We start from the raw sequence: 23,339 nt of genomic DNA on the forward strand, positions 1-23,339 counted from the left end.
TTGTTGGAAAAATTACTTGTATCATGCAAAAAACAGATGTCTTAACTGACTTGCCAACACTATAGTTTGTTAACAAGAAATTTGTGGAGTGGTTGAAAAGCAAGTTTTAATGACTCCAACCTAAGTGTATGTAAACTTCCGACTTCAACTGTATCTGTCACAAATACATTTAGTTTACATATCGAAAACCATAAATACTTTTGAGTGAAGTCCTCTATTTGAACATTATGCAAAGTCCAGTGTAATATCTGCTTCCCCAGCCCATGTTCAGTTCTCTAGTCAAACACACAGCTGCCCCAGTCCCAGAAGATTGAGGCTGAGAGATTGTGAGCTGTGGTGGGGTTGAAACTCAGATTTGCATGGGCAGGGAACTGCCATGCTCCCAGAATAGAGCAGCACCATAGCCAGATGTTCACCTGTCCCCAGAGAGTTTCAGTGATTTTAGAGCACATGGCTTCAGTATTGGAAATATCATGTAGACTATTGGCTTTATAGCCAATGGCTTCAGTATTAGAAATATCATGAAGACCAGTGATTTTATAGCTAATGGATTCAGTATTAGTAATATCAGGAAGACCAGTGAGTTTATAGCTAATGGATTCAGTATTAGTAATATCATGAAAACCAGTGAGTTTATTGCACATGGTTTCAGTATTAGTTTCACTGTAGATCACAGGAGGCTGCTGAGGGGAGGACGGCTCATAATAATGGCTGAAATGGAGTGAATGGAAGGGTATCAAACACATAGAAACCATATGTTTGATGAGTTCAATACTATTCCATTTATTCCGTTCCAGTCGTCACTATGAGCCAGTCCTCCCCAATTAAGGTGCCACCAACCTCCTGTGCTGTAGATATCCTTTGGCCCAATCAGCCAAGCATTCATTGAGCGAAGCTATTTAACTGAAATGTAATAGTAAAATCCTTTTCCATGGCAGAGCTCTCCATTCCTCATGAAACTAAACAAATCACAAAGATCTCAATGTCTAATGGTGAAACTCATTAAATAATGATATCCAGGCAAACAATTTTAAAGATTGAATGTCTTTATTATCTCAACATGTTAGAACCAACAGCATTACAGCAATAAAGGGCATCACACACGTGATAAAGAAAGCCAAGCAGATCTATGACATCGGAATCAGAGAGATATGGATTCCCATACAGGGTCTAGCCCAGCAGAAGTGTGCTAGTCACAGGAGGCTGCTGAGGGGAGGACGGCTCATAATAATGTCTGGAATGGAGTGAATGGAATGGTATGGATCACATAGAAACCATGTGTTTGATGAGTTCGATACCATTCCATGTATTCCATTTCAGCCATAACCATGAGTCCGTCCTCCCTATTTAAGGTGCCACCAACCTCCTGTGCTGCTAGTAGTGCTGGATCAGTAAGACGGCGAGGACAGAGTAAAAAGTGTAGAACAGAATAAAAACAGTGGAGTCAGAGGAGGAGCTCATTAATCAGAACACTGGTCTCTCCTCAGTGTCTCCGAGAGTGGAGTCTGGGAGCCCTGAGTGGCCTCACAGGTCACAGAGCCCACCTTCCTCCACTGGTCGACAGGGAGGGTCAGGGTGCTGCTCCAGCTGTAGTGGCCGTCCTTCTCCAGGACCCCAGGGCTCCCGGTCACCTCCCAGGTGCTGCTACTGCTCCCATCCACCTTCCAGCTCAGCTTCCAGTCTGTGGGGAAGCCCTTGTTTGCCAGGCACATGAGAGTGGCCTTCCCCTGCTGCAGCTCCACACTGGAGGGGGGCAGGACTGTCATGGTGGGACGAACGTCACCTAGCAGACAGGTGGGAAGTTAGAGAGAGGGGAGCTGTCAATCAATCACCAGACTGATATGACAATAATGATGCAGCAGTTTTACATCTTAGCTTTAAACTAAGATGGTTTTTTTTCAGTAGGTTTCTGTCCCTCAAACACACAGCTTCTCAGTCTTTCTGTCACTCTTTCACTTCCCTTTGAGTAGCTACTGAAGCATATTATAACTATATGAGATTACTGAAAATACATTCAACTATCTTCAAAACTGAAACTTTTTTAAAATGAAAATATTTCAGCACTCCTCTCCCTTTTTGTAATGGGATAAAATACTAGGAATCAAACTGCATTTTATTATTCATTATTATTATTATTTTAAAGAAAATTCCACAGAACGTATGACCAATTCTTAAATGATGATGTTTAAAATAATGCTGAGGAAGTAAATTCCAGTTGACCGTAACCATGTCAAAATAGTATTACATTTAAAGATGCATTATGCAGAAATCACTCCACCATTTCCTGGTTGCTAAAATTCTAATAGTTCACCTAACTTCAGTTTATGTGACAAAACAAGCAAGCATAGTGTAAGAGCATGGATCTCCAACCCTGTTCCTGTAGGTTTTCACTCCCACCCTTTTCCTGTAGACCTACTGTAAGATAGCAGCACTTTGCAAAAGATAGCAAACATCAAATAAAATTGCAAAATAAGATAGCAATATAGCAAATAGATAGTAAAACTAAGGGGAAAAAAAGAAATTAGATGTAGATGAACTTACTTCCAACATCCAGTCTAGTGCCTCCACCAAAAGTGTACCACAGTGATACAAACTCATGCAACGGCCAAACAAAAACCTTTGAAACTATAGAGACACGGCTCTCGCTCTTTGTAAACCTACATTTATCCAAACCACTCTCAGATTTCAACAATAACACCATTGTTCGAAATTAATACACACTTTATAAGCACCTTGTTTTATATATCATCTTGAAATGGCATTTTAATTTAACTCAATTTTCTTCTAAGGTTAATAAATGCAACACAAATTCTTCAAAAATAAATAAATATTTCCACTTTCAATTTAAGGTAGTTGTAATAGTGTTAAGAAAATGAATTGGGATTTTGATAACAGAGGTCAAGATCGAAAATGGAATACTTACTACCAACACTCAGTTTGGTCCCTCCACCAAACGTCAACCACAGTGATAGAGTCTGATTGACTCGCAGTACAAAAACCTCCAGACAGACACAGAGGGGAACGTTTTTAACACAACATGGACCTGATCAATGAATCTTACTTTGTCACTGATGCCCCCTACTGGTACAGTCTGGAACTCCAGGAGATTGGACACATTCACGTTCCCCGTTCCCCAATAAACTTCAACAGTATGAAAACTGCTGTGCACTATGTTGATAATATTTAATCATATTGTAACAAGTAATCATGAAAAGAGCTTGATACAGCAATGATGGAATGTGTCAGTATAAATACTTTTTTGTAATGACTTTCAGACAACACATGGAGGAGGATTTCAGAACTTTTCTCAATGACAGTGCAGTGATTTGCCCAGGAGGAACATTTCCATAAAGAGACACTTTGCATTGGCATCACATGCTTCAGTGCTCTGGCAGTGTTTATAGCCCTGTGAGTTGAACACTTCATGTGAGAGCTGTATTTCATTTGAACAGAACCCACGGCAACCATGACTTTCATCACCATCTTCATCTGGACTCTGGTCTGTTACGCACAAGGTGGGAGAGATTTTGAACATTTTCAGAATGCAAGCATCATGTTGTAAATGAGGAATTACGGTTATAATCTTACAAATATTTGACCTTCCTATATGTGATATTTTCCTTCTTTCTCTCTGCAGGGTCTTGGGGCCAGTATGTATTGACTCAGTCTGCAGCTCAATCAGTCCAGCCGGGTCAAACTGTCTCTATTGACTGTAGCGCCAGTAGTAAAGTTACTCAGTACTCTGGCTCACAGTATTTCCTGGCCTGGTACCATCAGACGTCTGTAGACGCTCCTAAACTCCTGATCTATGTCACATCAGACAGGTTCACAGGAGTTTCCACCAGGTTCAGTGGCAGTGGGAGAGGAAATGGTGTTGACTTCACTCTGACCATCAGTGAAGTCCAGGCTGAGGATACAGGAGTTTACTACTGTCAGAGTCACCACAGTGGTCCTGTGTTCACACAGTGATTTAGAGCCGCACAAAAACCTCCCTCAGTCAGAGTCCACTGCTGCAGCTGGGACTTACTGCAGGTGCTGAGGGCGAAGACAATGACATGCGTCACTGAGTTCTACTGTACAAACACTCAACCCACTGGGCAGAAACTGGTTGAATCAACGCTGTTTCCACATCAATTAAACCAAACAAATCTTTGCGAGGAAGTTGAATCAACATGGAAAACCAATTGGATTTGCAAAAAGTCATCGGCGTGAGGGCATTTTGTCTTTTTTTACCCAACTTTTAACCTAAATACAATGACATGGTAACATTTGTTGTTGATTTCACGTTGAATTCACGGTTAGTTGACAACTCAACCAAATCTAAATCAAAACTAGACGTTGAACTGTTGTCTGTGCCCAGTGTGAAGCTACAATTCATTATACACTGTGACCACAGGAGTATTGTATCAGATATTGCCCCACTATAGTATGATACAGCACAACTGTGGTCTCCATCTTGTACAGTAAATATACAGTGAAAAGACTATAGACAGACAGTGCAACTAGTGCTCCCATTATAAACTCAAGCCTCCTCACACACAGTCATCTAAACACGATGGGCCATTAGTAGTCAGTATTACATGATATCTATTGATCTGCAGCAAACCTGCAAGAAACCCCTTACACCAAATACAACTAACATTTAGCTTCACTATAAATGTTCTTTCTCGTTCAAATGATGAACCTGAGAATGTTGAGTCAGAGATGATGTTAAGTCCATAGAGAATGACGGCATCTCTTGGTGGTGATGGTCATGGAGACAATAGTGTTCCTCTGTGGAGGAGGGCCCGCTCTGGTGATGCTGGGAAACACTAGCAATAACATGTCAATAACACGTCTCTCTTCAGTCTGTGCTGCTGCTGCTCTCCTCCAGCTGCTACTGGAACAGCAATACACACAGTTGAAGTTTACATAAACCTTAGCCAAATACATTTAAACTCAGTTTTTCACAATTCCTGATATTTAATCCTAGTAAAAATTCCCTGTCTTCGGTCAGTTAGGATCACCACTTTATTTTAAGAATGTGAAATGTCAGAGTAATAGTAGAGAGAATTATTTATTTTAGCTTTTATTCACATTCCCAGTGGGTCAGACGTTTCCAAACACTCAATTAGTATTTGGTAGCATTGCCTTTAAATTGTTTAACTTGGGTCAAACACTTCGGGAAGCCTTCCACAAGCTTCCCACAATAAGTTGAGTGAATTTTGGCCCATTCCTCCTGACAGAGCTGGTGTAGCTGAGTCAGGTTTGTAGGCCTCCTTGCTCGCACATGCTTTTTCAGTTCTGCCCACAAATTTTCTATGGGACTGAGGTCAGGGCTTTGTGATGGCCACTCCAGTACCTTGACTTTGTTGTCCTTAAGCCATTTTGCCACAACTTTGGACGTATGCTGGGGTCATTGTCCATTTGGAAGACCCATTTGCAACCAAGCTTCAACTTCCTGACTGATGCCTTGAGATGTTGCTTCAATATTTACATTTACATTTAAGTCATTTAGCAGACGTTCTTATCCAGAGCGACTTACAAATTGGTGCATTCACCTTATGATATCCAGTGGAACAGCCACTTTACAATAGTGCATCTAAATCTTTTAAGGGGGGGGGGGGGGGGGGGGGTTAGAAGGATTACTTTATCCTATCCTAGGTATTCCTTAAAGAGGTGGGGTTTCAGGTGTCTCCGGAAGGTGGTGATTGACTCCGCTGACCTGGCGTCGTGAGGGAGTTTGTTCCACCATTGGGGTGCCAGAGCAGCGAACAGTTTTGACTGGGCTGAGCGGGAACTGTACTTCCTCAGAGGTAGGGAGGCGAGCAGGCCAGAGGTGGATGAACGCAGTGCCCTTGTTTGGGTGTAGGGCCTGATCAGAGCCTGAAGGTACGGAGGTGCCGTTCCCCTCACAGCTCCGTAGGCAAGCACCATGGTCTTATATATCCACATATATATATATAACACATCCAATATATCCACATAATTTCCTCCCTCATGATGCCATCTATTTTGTGAAGTGCACCCGTCCCTCCTGCAGCAAAGAACCCCCACAACATGATGCTGCCACCCCCGTGCTTCACGGCTGGGATGGTAATCTTTGGCTTGCAAGCCTGCCCCTTTTTCCTCCAACCATAACGATGGTCATTATGGCCAAACAGTTCTATTTTTGTTTCATCAGACCAGAGGACATTTCTCCAAAAAGTACTAATGTCAGGCGGTGGGTGTAGCTGGTGCATGAAGTCAGGCGCAGGAGAGCAGAGATGAGTGAACAACGCACTATACTGAATAAATAGCACAAAGTAAACATACCAATGTGCGAACAATAACGGTTACCACAAAACACGGGTGAAAACAGCACCCGGAAAAAAACAGCCGGAAACGTACCGACCTGAACAATAATGGGAAATGAAAACCAGGTGTGTGCGAAACAAAGACAAAAACAATGGAAAATGAAAAGTGGATCGGCGATAGCTAGAAGACCGGTGATGTCGACTGCCGAGCGCCGCCCGAACAAGGAGAGGAACCGACTTCGGCGGAAGTCGTGACAACTATCTTTGTCCCCATGTGCAGTTGCAAACCGTAGTCTGGCTTTTTATGGCGGTTTTGGAACAGTGACTTCTTCCTTGCTGAGTGGCCTTTCAGGTTAAGTTGATATAGGACTCGTTTTACTGTGGATATAGATACCTGTTTCCTCCAGCATCTTCACAAGGTCCTTTGCTGTTGTTCTGAGATTGATTTGCACATTTCGCACCAAAGTACGTTCAACTCTAGTAGACAGAACGTGTCTCCTTCCTGAGCGGTATGACGGCTGCATGGTCCCATGGTGTTTATACTTGCGTGCTATTGAATGTACAGATGAACATGGTACCTTCAGGCGTTTGGAAATTGCTCTCAAGGATGAACCAGACTTGTGGAGGTCTACAATTTTGGCTGATTTGTTTTGATTTTCCCATGATGTCAAGCAAAGAGGCACTGAGTTTGAAGGTAGGCCTTGAAATACATCCACAGGTACACCTGCAAATGACTCAAATGATGTCAATTAGCCTATCAGAAGCTTCTAAAGCCATTACATAATTTTCTGTAATTTTCCAAGATGTTTAAAGGCACAGTCAACTTAGTGTATGTAAACTTCTGACCCACTGGAATTGTGATACAGTGAATTATAAGTGAAATAATCTGTCTGTAAACAATTGTTGGAAAATGACTTGTGTCTTGCATAAAGTAGATGTCCTAACCGACTTGACAAAACTATAGTTTGTTAACAAGAAATTTGTGGAGTGGTTGAAAAACGAGTTTTAATGACTCCAATCTAAGTGCATGTAAACTTCTGACTTCAACTGTAGTATAGTTTTATCTAAAAAGGATAACTTGCGACTTACAGCGACTTACAGTCTTGTGTGTTTCACAAGACTGTTGAGCAGGCAGAGTAAGGTAGAGACCAAACACAAATCTTATAGGAGGGACCTGCCTGAGGGGAGGAGGGACCCAATAGCGTCTGTCTGAGGGGAGGAGGGACGGGATAGAGTCTGTCTGAGGGGAGAAGGGACCCTATAGAGTCTGTCTGAGGGGAGGAGGGACCCTATAGAGTCTGTCTGAGGGGAGGAGGGACCCTATAGCATCTGTCTGAGGGGAGGAGGGACCCTATAGAGTCTGTCTGAGGGGAGGAGGGACCCTATAGTGTCTGTCTGAGGGGAGAAGGGACCCTATAGCGTCTGTCTGAGGGGAGGAGGGACGGGATAGAGTCTGTCTGAGGGGAGGAGGGACCCTATAGAGTCTGTCTGAGGGGAGAAGGGACCCTATAGAGTCTGTCTGAGGGGAGGAGGGACACTATCGTGTCTGTCTGAGGGGAGGAGGGACCCTATAGAGTCTGTCTGAGGGGAGGAGGGACCCTATAGAGTCTGTCTGAGGGGAGGAGGGACGGGATATAGTCTGTCTGAGGGGAGGAGGGACCCTATAGAGTCTGTCTGAGGGGAGGAGGGACCCTATAGAGTCTGTCTGAGTGGAGGAGGGAACCTATAGAGTCTGTCTGAGGGGAGAAGGGACCCTATAGAGTCTGTCTGAGGGGAGGAGGGACCCAATAGCGTCTGTCTGAGGGGAGGAGGGACGGGATAGAGTCTGTCTGAGGGGAGGAGGGACCCTATAGAGTCTGTCTGAGGGGAGGAGGGACCCTATAGAGTCTGTCTGAGGGGAGGAGGGACCCTATAGAGTCTGTCTGAGTGGAGAAGGGACCCTATAGAGTCTGTCTGAGGGGAGGAGGGACCCTATAGAGTCTGTCTGAGTGTAGAAGGGACCCTATAGAGTCTGTCTGAGGAGAGGAGGGACCCTATAGAGTCTGTCTGAGGGGAGAAGGGACCCTATAGAGTCTGTCTGAGGGGAGGAGGGACGGGATAGAGTCTGTCTGAGGGGAGGAGGGACCCTATAGAGTCTGTCTGAGGGGAGGAGGGACCCTATAGAGTCTGTCTGAGGGGAGAAAGGACCCTATAGAGTCTGTCTGAGGGGAGGAGGGACCCTATAGAGTCTGTCTGAGGGGAGAAGGGACCCTATAGAGTCTGTCTGAGGGGAGGAGGGACCCTATAGAGTCTGTCTGAGGGGAGGAGGGACCCTATAGAGTCTGTCTGAGGGGAGGAGGGACGGGATAGAGTCTGTCTGAGGGGAGGAGGGACCCTATAGAGTCTTGACTGAGGGGAGGAGGGACCCTATAGAGTCTGTCTGAGGGGAGGAGGGACCCTATAGAGTCTGTCTGAGGGGAGGAGGGACCCTATAGAGTCTTGACTGAGGGGAGGAGGGACCCTATAGAGTCTGTCTGAGGGGAGGAGGGACCCTATAGTGTCTGTCTGAGGGGAGGAGGGACCCAATAGTGTCTGTCTGAGGGGAGGAGGGACCCTATAGAGTCTGTCTGAGGGGAGGAGGGACCCTATAGAGTCTGTCTGAGGGGAGGAGGGACCCTATAGAGTCTGTCTGAGGGGAGGAGGGACCCAATAGTGTCTGTCTGAGGGGAAGAGGGACCCAATAGTGTCTGTCTGAGGGGAGGAGGGACCCTATAGAGTCTGTCTGAGGGGAGGAGGGACCCTATAGAGTCTGTCTGAGGGGAGGAGGGACCCTATAGAGTCTGTCTGAGGGGAGGAGGGACCCTATAGAGTCTGTCTGAGGGGAGGAGGGACCCTATAGAGTCTGTCTGAGTGGAGAAGGGACCCTATAGAGTCTGTCTGAGGGGAGGAGGGACCCTATAGAGTCTGTCTGAGTGGAGAAGGGACCCTATAGAGTCTGTCTGAGGGGAGGAGGGACCCTATAGAGTCTGTCTGAGTGGAGAAGGGACCCTATAGAGTCTGTCTGAGGGGAGGAGGGACCCTATAGAGTCTGTCTGAGTGTAGAAGGGACCCTATAGAGTCTGTCTGAGGAGAGGAGGGACCCTATAGAGTCTGTCTGAGGGGAGAAGGGACCCTATAGAGTCTGTCTGAGGGGAGGAGGGACGGGATAGAGTCTGTCTGAGGGGAGGAGGGACCCTATAGAGTCTGTCTGAGGGGAGGAGGGACCCTATAGAGTCTGTCTGAGGGGAGAAAGGACCCTATAGAGTCTGTCTGAGGGGAGGAGGGACCCTATAGAGTCTGTCTGAGGGGAGAAGGGACCCTATAGAGTCTGTCTGAGGGGAGGAGGGACCCTATAGAGTCTGTCTGAGGGGAGGAGGGACCCTATAGAGTCTGTCTGAGGGGAGGAGGGACGGGATAGAGTCTGTCTGAGGGGAGGAGGGACCCTATAGAGTCTTGACTGAGGGGAGGAGGGACCCTATAGAGTCTGTCTGAGGGGAGGAGGGACCCTATAGAGTCTGTCTGAGGGGAGGAGGGACCCTATAGAGTCTTGACTGAGGGGAGGAGGGACCCTATAGAGTCTGTCTGAGGGGAGGAGGGACCCTATAGTGTCTGTCTGAGGGGAGGAGGGACCCAATAGTGTCTGTCTGAGGGGAGGAGGGACCCTATAGAGTCTGTCTGAGGGGAGGAGGGACCCTATAGAGTCTGTCTGAGGGGAGGAGGGACCCTATAGAGTCTGTCTGAGGGGAGGAGGGACCCAATAGTGTCTGTCTGAGGGGAGGAGGGACCCAATAGTGTCTGTCTGAGGGGAGGAGGGACCCTATAGAGTCTGTCTGAGGGGAGGAGGGACCCTATAGAGTCTGTCTGAGGGGAGGAGGGACCCTATAGAGTCTGTCTGAGGGGAGGAGGGACCCTATAGAGTCTGTCTGAGGGGAGGAGGGACCCTATAGAGTCTGTCTGAGTGGAGAAGGGACCCTATAGAGTCTGTCTGAGGGGAGGAGGGACCATATAGAGTCTGTCTGGGGGGAGGAGGGACCCTATAGAGTCTGTCTGAGTGGAGAAGGGACCCTATAGAGTCTGTCTGAGGGGAGGAGGGACCCTATAGAGTCTTGACTGAGGGGAGGAGGGACCCTATAGAGTCTGTCTGAGGGGAGGAGGGACCCTATAGTGTCTGTCTGAGGGGAGGAGGGACCCAATAGTGTCTGTCTGAGGGGAGGAGGGACCCTATAGAGTCTGTCTGAGGGGAGGAGGGACCCTATAGAGTCTGTCTGAGGGGAGGAGGGACCCTATAGAGTCTGTCTGAGGGGAGGAGGGACCCAATAGTGTCTGTCTGAGGGGAGGAGGGACCCAATAGTGTCTGTCTGAGGGGAGGAGGGACCCTATAGAGTCTGTCTGAGGGGAGGAGGGACCCTATAGAGTCTGTCTGAGGGGAGGAGGGACCCTATAGAGTCTGTCTGAGGGGAGGAGGGACCCTATAGAGTCTGTCTGAGGGGAGGAGGGACCCTATAGAGTCTGTCTGAGTGGAGAAGGGACCCTATAGAGTCTGTCTGAGGGGAGGAGGGACCCTATAGAGTCTGTCTGAGTGGAGAAGGGACCCTATAGAGTCTGTCTGAGGGGAGGAGGGACCCTATAGAGTCTGTCTGAGGGGAGGAGGGACCCTATAGAGTCTGTCTGAGGGGAGGAGGGACCCTATAGAGTCTGTCTGAGGGGAGAAGGGACCCTATAGAGTCTGTCTGAGGGGAGGAGGGACGGGATAGAGTCTGTCGGAGGGGAGGAGGGACCCTATAGAGTCTGTCTGAGGGGAGGAGGGACCCTATAGAGTCTGTCTGAGGGGAGAAGGGACCCTATAGAGTCTGTCTGAGGGGAGGAGGGACCCTATAGAGTCTGTCTGAGGGGAGAAGGGACCCTATAGAGTCTGTCTGAGGGGAGGAGGGACCCTATAGAGTCTGTCTGAGGGGAGGAGGGACCCTATAGAGTCTGTCTGAGGGGAGGAGGGACGGGATAGAGTCTGTCTGAGGGGAGGAGGGACCCTATAGAGTCTTGACTGAGGAGAGGAGGGACCCTATAGAGTTTGTCTGAGGGGAGGAGGGACCCTATAGAGTCTGTCTGATGGGAGGAGGGACCCTATAGAGTCTTGACTGAGGGGAGGAGGGACCCTATAGAGTCTGTCTGAGGTGAGGAGGGACCCTATAGTGTCTGTCTGAGCGGAGGAGGGACCCTATAGAGTCTGTCTGAGGGGAGGAGGGACCCTATAGAGTCTGTCTGAGGGGAGGAGGGACCCAATAGTGTCTGTCTGAGGGGAGGAGGGACCCAATAGTGTCTGTCTGAGGGGAGGAGGGACCCTATAGAGTCTGTCTGAGGGGAGGAGGGACCCTATAGAGTCTGTCTGAGGGGAGGAGGGACCCTATAGAGTCTGTCTGAGGGGAGGAGGGACGGGATAGATTCTGTCTGAGGGGAGGAGGGACCCTATAGAGTCTTGACTGAGGGGAGGAGGGACCCTATAGAGTCTGTCTGAGGGGAGGAGGGACCCTATAGTGTCTGTCTGAGGGGAGGAGGGACGGGATAGAGTCTGTCTGAGGGGAGGAGGGACCCTATAGAGTCTGTCTGAGGGGAGAAGGGACCCTATAGAGTCTGTCTGAGGGGAGGAGGGACACTATCGTGTCTGTCTGAGGGGAGGAGGAACCCTAATAAAGGACATGGGAGGGATCTGAAATAATTTTCTGAGCTTGTCTGATGACGGTCTATTCAAAAATAGTCTGCAGGGAGTGATGTTACCTCACACCCATGACCCTCAGGGCAGTTTGATAAATTGCCAATCCAGACTGTGATGCCGTATCTCAGGATTCTCTCTATGACCGCATGGTAGAATAGGAGCATTTTTTTCTGGTCAACTCCAAAATCCCTTAGTCTAGGTAGGAAATAGAGGCGTTGTTGGACTCCTTGTCCAAGTGTACACCCAGGTACTTATATGAACTAACCTGTGCTATGTTGGCATTGTGGACAACCACAGACACGTGGTCACCGACAGATTTGGGGTCAAACACCGTCTCCTCCGTTATCTTTACATTAAGGATGAGATGGTGCTCATCACACCAAATGACAAACCTTTGAATCTCTGACCTGTACACAGTAGTATCGGCATTTGTATATACATCAGAAAACGTGACAATATATCTGTCAGGGTTACTGCTAGTGCAAAATAAAACTAACAAACAATCAAAGAAACAAAAAGCCACAGGAGGTGGTGCAGCCCAGGAGGCAGCTGTCCATCTTGTTTGCCTCAAACTCACAAGACTCCATTTCCCACATGCTCCAGTAAACCTCCATACCTCTGGACTGCATCACCTCCCTTGGGCGGCCGTTTGGAACAGATAAACAGGAGGGTTTAAATGGGCAGATCTCAAATCACATGAGATTATTATCCAATGGAAGCTCTCGCTGGGTTAATGAGGAAACTAGTCACACCTGTGACTCTCACCCACTTTTCTTGTGGAAGCACACTACACACCCACCACGGAGCCCCCAGCTTCCTCTCCCAGTGGCCTGAGCTGGCTTACGTTCAGGAGTCACTGGTACAACTCCGCCTCCTGGTCCTTCTGTTACCGCGATGACAGCACCGGCCCGATGCGCTCCTCCTCGGAAGAGTTATGATATCTATCCGTAAATAAGTCTATTCAATTTTCTCTTCCACATATATGCCTATGTCTGTATTTAATTGTCACTTTCAATATTGCCAAGCCCACCTCTCTAACCTTATGTCACATCTAAAGACATGTCTCACTATGCTTGTATCCAACAGTCTCGCTTGTCATTGTCAGGTCCATCCCTCTAACCTTATCTCCCTATTCCTATCCTCTCTTCCACAGCGCGGTCCCCTCCGTTCCCGTGCTCTTCTCCCCGCAGTCGTCTCCGGCCCGTGGCTGACGGAGCTGCAGCACGGTGCAAGCGCCCTGGACCCCCGCCGCATCGCCCCCAGCTTCCTCTCCCAGGGGCCTGAGCTGACCGACTTCCAGGAGTCCCTGGAGCAACTCCACCTCCTGGCCCGCTGTTACAGTGACGACAGCGGCGGCATGATGCTCTCCTCCTCAGAAGAGGACGACTATGTTTGACAGTGATGTTTGATTCACTGACAACCGCTGAACCGCAAGAGTCATTTTCTTTCCTGTCTTCCGCGCTGTTAGTCCATAATGATTCTATGCACTCCATCCCATCTGAATTAATGGGTCTCGATTGACCTCGACTGGTATTGACAGATCCACCTAGTCCACATTGGATCTGATCGCTTTCGGACTCCGTGACTCTTGATAAGGATTGTGTATTGTGGTTGGAATGAATGGACTGGCTGTTTGAGATGGTGACAGAAAACGGTTCTGGTAAAAGGTTGAGGTTTTAACTGACAAAAGATAATAGTTGGACAATGAAACTAACTCATTCCTGATGTAAGGTTCCGTACTTATTATTTTAGTCAGACTTGTGTTCTGTTTAGTTGTGTTCTTGAACGTAGCCCTGTCTTTCATTTTTGTTCATTGATTTCACCTGTGTTAGTTACTCACCTGGTCTCATCAGCTCCTTATTTAGTTCAGTTCATTCTGTTTGTGCCTGTGTGAGGTATTGTTTGTTTAGACTCTACTAAGCCTTTTCCTAGCGCGTTTGTGAGAACGAGTATATTGCCTTCAGTCCTGGTTTTGATTCACCTGCTGATGATAATACTAATATTAATAATAATATATATAATAATATAGAAAATATAATATTTTTAAAAAACGCTCATAATCGACGATGTGAGGTAAAGAAACACGATAATGGAAGTATATGTGTATCTCCAAGTAAATGTGCTTTATACAAATGTCCAGTTGTTGTCAATAGCTTCCCAAATTAAGATAACGGTCATGGTAGATTCATGCTAGAATCTGTTGCAGGGCAGAATTGGAGTTTTTCTAGCCTTATTTTGACACTAAATGGAAGCATTAAACTTTGGTCATACATTCAAAGAGAGCCAACAACACAGAGATGGATTAAATGCATTACACATCCATTTATCTGTCAAAAGTTCAAATCATTAAAACTTTTTGCACATGATAAAATCACATTAAAAAAATGATTTATTTAATGGGGAAAAAAATATATAAAAACTGTGTGGCTTGCCCCTAGACACAGCTAAAATCTACTTTATATGTTTTGCCTATAGCTTAAAACTATCTTCTCAGTGTCATGTGACTATTTATGAGAATCAGGTTGAGTGAAGCCTTAATGACAAAATTGGAAGTATCTAATTGTTAACCACAAACACAAATATCTCTCTCTCTGACTGAATCTCTATCACACACACACACACACACACACACACACACACACACACACACACACACACACACACACACACACACACACACACACACACACACACACACACACAGCTTTGTCAGGAGGAAGCTGGCCAGAGGCAGTTAACCCACATCAGTTTCCTCATTACTACTCTATGACAAGAGAAGATAACAAACTTGTGAGGATTTCAAGAACGAGAAACTAAAGAATTAGATGTCTAAAGTCTACTGTCTTCAAGATAGCTCTTATTCTTTCACGGACAATGGTGAACATGAACTCCTCCAGCAACTCTAGCTTGGACTCCACCTCCCCGGCTTCGGGCCGCCTGATTTAGAGTACCGTCCTGGGGTTGTGCTGTGCGCTGGGCCTCCCTGGTAACATAGCTGTCCTGGTGGTCATCCTGCGCCGCTCGTCCCGACGCCACAACTTCACCCTGTGCCTCATGCTGAACCTGGCTTCCTCCGACATCCTGTGCCTGGCCACGGTGCCCGTGTGGATCTATACTCTCCTGCACGGCTGGACTCTGGGCCGTGCTGCATGCAAGTTAGCCACATTCCTGCTCTATCTCAGCCTGTATGCTAACGTGCTAACGGTCACTCTACTCGGTGTCCAGCGCTGCCTCCAGGTGCTATACCCGCAGATGTGGAACAGGCTGGGGCGCAAGGGGGAGGCGGTGCTGCTCCTGGCCCTGTGGGGGCTCGCCTGTGCTCTGACTGCTCCCGCCGTTGCCACTCGCGATCTGCGCGATGGCGAGCTCGAGTGCCAGCGACACACGGGCTCCGATGCTGAAAGAGTTGCTGTCCTCGTCTTGGAGACCCTTTTAGGGTTCGTGGTTCCGTTCTCTGTGCTGGTCATGTCCTACTGCTGCCTCCACCGGCGGGTGAACCAGACTGCGCTGTTCAGCAGTGCAAAGTTGACGCGGCTGGTCACCAGTGTGGTGGTCGCCTTTTTCATCCTCTGGATTCCTGTGCACATTGTCAATGTGGTGGACATCACCGGCATTGTGCTGCAGACTTCCTGGCCAGAGGCGTCGGCAGCGCTGCTGAGCCACAGAAGCGCAGCAGCGCGTGTCGTCCGGAGCTTTATGTTTTTTAAAGCTGTACGCGGAGGATCCGTGAGCAGCCCAAGTCGTCGTAGAGGGGCGACAGCAGGATGCAGGTCACAAATATCTGATGTCTGAAGCTGTGCTCTGCTGGTGTGACTAAAGGCCAACCCCTAATTCTAACCCTCAGCCTACCCATCATCAACCCCCCTAACCCTAACCTTAACAAATCAGGGTACTCTAAAAAAATAAATAGCTTTTTTTAGGCGTTCTTGACTTGGTTTTTAGAGCAGCCAAATTAGAGTCCCATTGCACCTGCTATTTTGTCCTCAACAAAACCTACGTTTTGGGTTGCTGACTGTATAGGCTGTACTTCTAGGTATCCATAGGTTAGCCTAGATTTGTTATTTCGGTGATCTAACGCCCTTCAAGCTTGACCTCCATTGGTCAAAGCCTAAATTGTATTGCTTCTGTCAGTTTCCCCATGAATAAATACATATATTTGGTTACCATGAATAAGTTTCTCTTATAGTACATGTACTTCTGCTTTGGTTCAGAGGAGCTCCAACTTAGTGTGTTGGAATATTTCGTCATACTTGTGAAGTTGCCTCATTGTATGTCAAAATCAGGTATTTGAGCAGTGAGGCACAATGGAAAAACACACTAGATCTATGCAACAACATTTCTACCTAAATTGATCAATTAAAGCATGCATTCCAAACCTTACACCACTCGGATGCCCAATATGGGTTCAACCATTTTAGTTTCAGTCTAACCCGCAACAAGTAGTGAGCCAACTTGCCAAAACTGCGGAAAAAAATTATTCTGAACCAAATGAAGATAGAACTTACCATATGTCAGATGTAACAACACATTTGGTACACGGACAAACAACTTTATCTGCACCCAAAGGAACATACCTTTAGGTTCAAAATGAGAAAAAAAGCTTGAGATTGACATACTGTAGTTTCAAACATATTATGAAAGTATAAACAGTTTTTTGGGGGTTATGATCAGGTGGTAAAAATCATGAGCTGACGAACACCCAGCATTTAATGTAGAGGTGCTGACTAACTGTATAAATAGTAAGAGAGAAAGTAGTACACTCTACATAGATATGCCTCACACACCCTGCAAATGCTCCCAACAACTTAATGGGTATATAGAGTGTAACTTTCTTTTTATACGGTTCTGGGGAACTTGCACATTTTCAGATGTAAGTGGTATATTTTCAAAACTCTAAGTACAAATCTCGAAATTCATAACACTTGTAATGCCCTCTATCTTATGTTCAGAACTTTGATTGTGCATTCATTGGGGTTTCACAGGCCTTTCACTCTTGAGTCATTCAAGCAAAATCAAATCTAACTTGCTATTCTTTTTGAGGTGCTGAATGGAAAGAAGAGTAGATGGTAAATATCATTTCAAATTATAGTAGAGGGTAAATATAATTTTCCACAGAGTATTTGACCATAACTTGACATGCACAATGTTTTAAATCATTTGAATCCAATGGCAGGTTGTGAGCATGTTCAGAAATACAGTGCCTTCAGAAAGTATTCACACCCCTTGACTTTTTCCACAGTTTTTTTCCAGCTTGAATTTAAAATAGATTAAATAAGATTTTGTGTCACTGGCCTACGCACAATCTCCCTTAATGTCAAAGTCAAATAATGTTCTAAGAAATGTTAACAAATTAATAAAAAGGGAAAGCTGAATTGTCTTGAGTCAATAAGTATTCAACCCTTTTGTTATGGCAATCCTAAATAAGTTCAGGATACAAAATGTAGCTATTGAATTTATTTAGTTACCCTTTGGATGGTGCATCAATACACCCAATCACTACAAAGATACAAGCGTCCTTCCTAACTCAGTTGCCGGAGAGGAAGGAATTTCACCATGAGGCCAATGGTGACTTTAAAACAGTTACAGAGTTTAATGGCTGTGATATGAGAAATCTGAGAATGGATCAACAACATTGTAGTTACTCCACAATACTAATCTAATTGACAAAGTAAAAAGAAGGAAGCCTGTACAGAATACAAATATTTCAAAACATGCATCCTGTTTGCAACAAGGCACAAAAATAATACTTCAAAAAAAATTGCAATTAATTCTTTGTCCTGAATACGAAGTGTTATGTTCGGGGCAAATCCAATACAACACATTACTGAGTACCACTCTCCACATTTTCAAACATAGTGGTAACTGCTTCATGTTATGGGTATGCTTGTAATCGTTACGGACCTGGGAGTTTTTCAGGATAAAAAATAAATGGAATGGAGCCAAGCACAGGTAAAATCCTATAGGAAAACCTGGTTCAGTCTGCTTTCCACCAGACAGTGGGAAACATATTCACCTTTCAGCAGGACTATAACCTAAAATGAGGCAAATCTACACTGGAGTTGCTTACCAAGAGGACAGTAAATGTTCCGGAGTGGCCGAGTTACAGTTTTGACTTAAAAAATCTATGGCAAAACCTAAACATTTTTATTTATCAATGATCAACAACCAATTTGACAGAGCTTGAAGAATTTTCAAAAGAGTAATGGGGAAATGTTGCACAATCCAAGTGTGGACAGCTCTTAGAGACTTACCCAGAAAGACACACAGCTGTAATCACTGGCAAAGGTGGTTCTACAAAGTATTGACTCATGGGTGGGCAAACTTATGTAAATGAGCTGTTTCTATATTTCATTTTCAATACATTGCCAAAGTTTTCCAAAACATGTTTTCACTTGGTCATTATGGGGTATTGTGTGTAGGTCAGTGAGGAAACTATTTTTAATGCATTTTGAATTCAGGCTGTAACACAACATAATGTGGCATAATTCAAGGGGTATGAATACTTTCTGAAGGCACTGTATGTCAGTCTTATAGTTTTATTATCCTTATACAGTACATACTGTACGTAGGAGTATTGTAAAGCAGTTGGCTACTTTAAAACTGTAGCACGGCGTTGAATACCATTTATTATATTTTGGTGATCAAATGGTTGTATCTTTTTAATGAGGTACACAAAACAGATACACATGGACAGAAAAACAAGTGATGAGACCGAACAAGACAAACAGTTCCCGTTCCACCCCTGAACCACAGGACTTCCCCAACCCAAAGTTAGATTAGTGGTTCACAATAGCGGTCTTTTTACAGAGTCATGTTGTATGCCATTTCTGCCCCATGCAACATTGTGCAAAATCAGCTTCTCTACTGATACAGTATCGCCTGTCTCTCTGCTTGAAATTCATCAGCTTGCAGTGTATCAATGAAATTCAGCTGATGACTGGAATATATTGTTATATACAACCCAGGTATTTCAACAGTACATGGTACACTATAATTAAGCAATAAGGCATGAGGGTGTGTGGTATATGGCCAATATACCACAGCTAAGGGCTGTTCGTAAGCACTACGCAACTCGGAGTGCCCGGATACAGCCCTTAGCCGTGGTATATTGGCCATATACCACAAATCCCCGAGGTTGCTATTATAAACTGGTTACCAACGTAATTTGAGCAAATTAAAATGGTTGATGTAGAATGATGATGTATTATTTACGGCCAAATTCTTATATAGTTTGGTTTTACCTTCCAACATAAATTGATGTCAAATTTCTACATTTACGAGGTAAAAATATAGAAATGTACAGTGTTTAGCAGTTATACGTTAACCCGGCACTACATTATTTTGGTTCGGTAGTTATAATTTTTGAGCAGTTTGATTAATTAAGTGATAGTTAATTGCATTGTTAGCAAATTACAAGGAAATTATATCAGAAGTAAGTGAATATTTCATTTTGAACAGCAGATAAAAATCAGCTGGGCTAGACAATCTGGACCCTCTCTTTCTAAAATTATCCGCCACAATTGTTGCAACCGCTATTACCAGTCTGTTCAACCTCTCTTTCGTATCGTCCGAGATCCCTAAAGATTGGAAAGCTGCCGCGGTCATCCCCCTCTTCGAAGGGGGTGACACTAGACCCAAACTGTTATAGACCTATATCCATCCTGCCCTGCCTTTCTATAGTCTTCGAAAGCCAAGTTAACAAACAGATCACCGACCATTTAGAATCCCACCGTACATTCTCCGCTGTGCAATCCGATTTCCGAGCTGGTCATGGGTGCACCTCAGCCATTCTCAAGGTACTAAACGATATCATAACCGCCATCGATAAAAGACAGTTGTCACGCCCTGGCCTTAGTTATCTTTGTTTTCTTTATTATTTTAGTTAGGTCAGGGTGTGACATGGGGGATGTATGTGTTTTTTGTCTATGTCTAACGTTAGTAGCTTGTGTATGCACTTTCGTTTGTAGCTTCACGGTCGTTTGTTGTTTTGTTTAGTTTTGTAAAAGTGTTCGTTTCGTGTTTCATCTTCTCTAATAAAAGAAGATGTATTTGTATCACGCTGCGCCTTGGTCCACTCTTCCTCATCAAGACGATCGTGACAGAATTACCCACTATACCAGGACCAAGCAGCGTGTCAAGCAGCAGCAGGAGAAAAATACACAGGATTCATGGACTTGGGAGGAGATACTGGATGGTAAGGGACCTTGGGCACAACCGGGAGAATATCGCCTCCCTCGTGAAGAGCTGGAGGCAGCTAAAGCCGAGAGGAGGCGATATGAGGAGGCAGCACGGAAGCAAGGCTGGAAGCCCGCGAGTCAAACCCAAAAATTTCTTGGGGGGGGGGGCTACAACGGAGTGTGGCGAAGTCAGGTAGGAGACCTGCGCCAACTCCCCGTGCTTACCGTGGGAAGCGAGAGTACGGGCAGACACCGTGTTATGCGGTAGAGCGCATGGTGTCTCCTGTACGTGTGCATAGCCCGGTGCGGGTTATTCCACCTCCCCGCACTGGCAGGGCTAGATTGGGCATTGAGCCAGGTGCCATGAAGCCGGCTCAACGCGTCTGGTCTCCAGTGCGTCTCCTCGGGCCGACATACATGGCACCAGCCTTACGCATGGTGTCCCCGGTTCGCCAACACAGCCCAGTGCGGGTTATTCCACCTCCCCGCACTGGTCGGGCTACGGGGAGCATTCAACCAGGTAAGGTTGGGCAGGCTCAGTGCTCAAGGGAGCCAGTACGCCTGCACGGTCCGGTATATCCGGCGCCACCTCCCCGCCCCAGCCCAGTACCACCAGTGCCAACACCACGCACCAGGCTTCCAGTGCGTCTCCAGAGCCCTGTTCCTCCTCCACGCACTCGCCCTATGGTGCGTGTCTCCAGCCCGGTACCACCAGTTCCGGCACCACGCACCAAGCCTCCTGTGCGTCTCCAGAGTCCTGTGCGTCCTGTTGCTGCTCCCCGCACTAGCCTTGAGGTGCGTGTCTCCAGCCCGGTACCACCAGTTCCGGCACCACGCACCAGGCCTACTGTGCGCCTCAGCCGGCCAGAGTCTGTCGTCTGCCCAGCGCCGTCTGCGCTGTCCGTCTGCCCAGCGTCGCCTGCACTGCCCGTCTGCCCAACGCCGTCTGAGCTGTCCGTCTGCCAAGCGCCGCCTGCGCTGCCCGTCTGCCCAGCACCGTCTGAGCTGCCCGTCTGTCCTGAGCCTTCAAAGCCGCCCGTCTGTCCTGAGCCTTCAAAGCCGCCCGTCTGTCCTGAGCCTTCAAAGCCGCCCGTCTGTCCTGAGCCTTCAGAGCCGTCCGTCAGTCAGGAGCCACTAGAGCCGTCTGTCAGTCAGGAGCCGCTAGAGCCGTCCGCCAGTCAGGAGCAGCCAGAGCCGCCCGCCAGTCAGGGGCAGCCAGAGCCGCCCGCCAGTCAGGAGCAGCCAGAGCCGCCCGCCAGTCAGGAGCAGCCAGAGCCGCCCGCCAGTCAGGAGCAGCCAGAGCCGCCCGCCAGTCAGGAGCAGCCAGAGCCGCCCGCCAGTCAGGAGCAGCCAGAGCCGCCCGCCAGTCAGGAGCAGCCAGAGCCGCCCGCCAGTCAGGAGCAGCCAGAGCCGCCCGCCAATCAGGAGCAGCCAGAGCCGCCCACCAGTCAGGAGCAGCCAGAGCAGCCCGCCAGTCAGGAGTAGCCAGAGCCGCCCGCCAGTCAGGAGCAGCGAGAGCCGCCCGCCAGTCAGGATCTGCCAGAGCCGCCCGCCAGCCAGGATCTGCCAGAACCGTCAGTCAGCCAGGATCTGCCAGAACCGTCAGTCAGCCAGGATCTGCCAGAACCACCCACCAGCCAGGATCTGCCAGAGCCGCCCGCCAGCCAGGATCTGCAAGAGCCGTCAGTCAGCCAGGATCTGCCAGAGCCGTCTGCCAGTCATGAGCTGCCCTTCAGTCCGGAGCTGCCCCTCAGTCCGGAGCTGCCCCTCAGTCCGGAGCTGCCCCTCAGTCCGGAGCTGCCCCTCAGTCCGGAGCTACCCCTCAGTCCGGAGCTGCCCTTCAGTCCAGGACTCGCTGAAAGGGTCGCCGCTCCAGAGGCGCCACCAAAGCAGGTAGTGACTATGGTGAAGTGGGGGGTCACGTCCCGCACCCGAGCCGCCGCCATAAGCAGGCCCACCCGGACCCTCCCCTTCTGTGTCAGGTTTTGCGGCCGGAGTCCGCACCTTTGGGGGGGGGGGGTACTGTCACGCCCTGGCCTTAGTTATCTTTGTTTTCTTTATTATTTTAGTTAGGTCAGGGTGTGACATGGGGGATGTATGTGTTTTTTGTCTATGTCTAACGTTAGTAGCTTGTGTATGCACTTTCGTTTGTAGCTTCACGGTCGTTTGTTGTTTTGTTTAGTTTTGTAAAAGTGTTCTTTTCGTGTTTCGTCTTCTCTAATAAAAGAAGATGTATTTGTATCACGCTGCGCCTTGGTCCACTCTTCCTCATCAAGACGATCGTGACAACAGTACTGTGCAGCAGTCTTCATCGACCTTGCCAAGTCTTTCGACTCTGTCAATCACCGTATTCTTATCGGCAGACTCAATCGCCTTGGTTTCTCAAATGACTGCCTCGCCCGGTTCACCAACTACTTCGCAGTCAGAGTTCAGTGTGTCAAATCAGAGGGCCTGTTGTCCGGACCTCTGGCAGTCTCTATGGGGGTACCACAGGGTTCAATTCTCGGGCCGACTCTTTTCTCGGTATATATCAACGATGTCGCTCTTTCTGCGGGTGATTCCCTGATCCACCTCTACGCAGACGACATCATTCTGTATACATCTGGCCCTTCTTTGGACACTGTGTTAACTAACCTCCAAACGAGCTTCAATGCCATACAACACTCCTTCCTTGGCCTCCAACTGCTCTTAAAAGCTAGTAAAACCAAATGCATGCTTTTCAACTGTTCGCTGCCCGCACCAGCCCGCCCGACTAGCATCACTACTCTGGACGGTTCTGACCTAGAAAACATGGACAACTACAAATACCTAGGTGTCTGGCTAGACACCTGGGGGCGGCAGGGTAGCCTAGTGGTTAGAGCGTTGGACTAGTAACCGAAAGGTTGCAAGTTCAAATCCCCGAGCTGACAAGGTACTAATCTGTCGTTCTGCCCCTGAACAGGCAGTTAACCCACTGTTCCTAGGCCGTCATTGAAAATAAGAATTTGTTCTTAACTGACTTGCCTAGTTAAATAAAGGTAAAATTTGTAAGTCGCTCTGGATAAGAGCGTCTGCTAAATGACTTAAATGTAAATGTAGACTGTAAACTCTCCTTCCAGACTCATATCAAACATCTCCAATCCAAAATCAAATCTAGAATCGGCTTTCTATTTCGTAACA

General features: G+C 47.3%; 1 gene segment (V, D, J or C); it reads right to left on the bottom strand.

Annotated features, from left to right (window-relative positions):
- Positions 1 to 1,035: 1,035 nt before the first annotated feature.
- Positions 1,036 to 2,993, bottom strand: LOC120027374. The segment is given in 2 exon segments: positions 1,036 to 1,783; positions 2,924 to 2,993. A coding segment is annotated over 1 exon segment (306 nt).
- Between the last annotated feature and the right edge of the window lie 20,346 nt (positions 2,994 to 23,339).

The sequence above is a fragment of the Salvelinus namaycush genome, chromosome 32 (genome assembly GCF_016432855.1).
Source record: "Salvelinus namaycush isolate Seneca chromosome 32, SaNama_1.0, whole genome shotgun sequence".
Classification (NCBI taxonomy): Eukaryota; Metazoa; Chordata; class Actinopteri; order Salmoniformes; family Salmonidae; genus Salvelinus; species Salvelinus namaycush.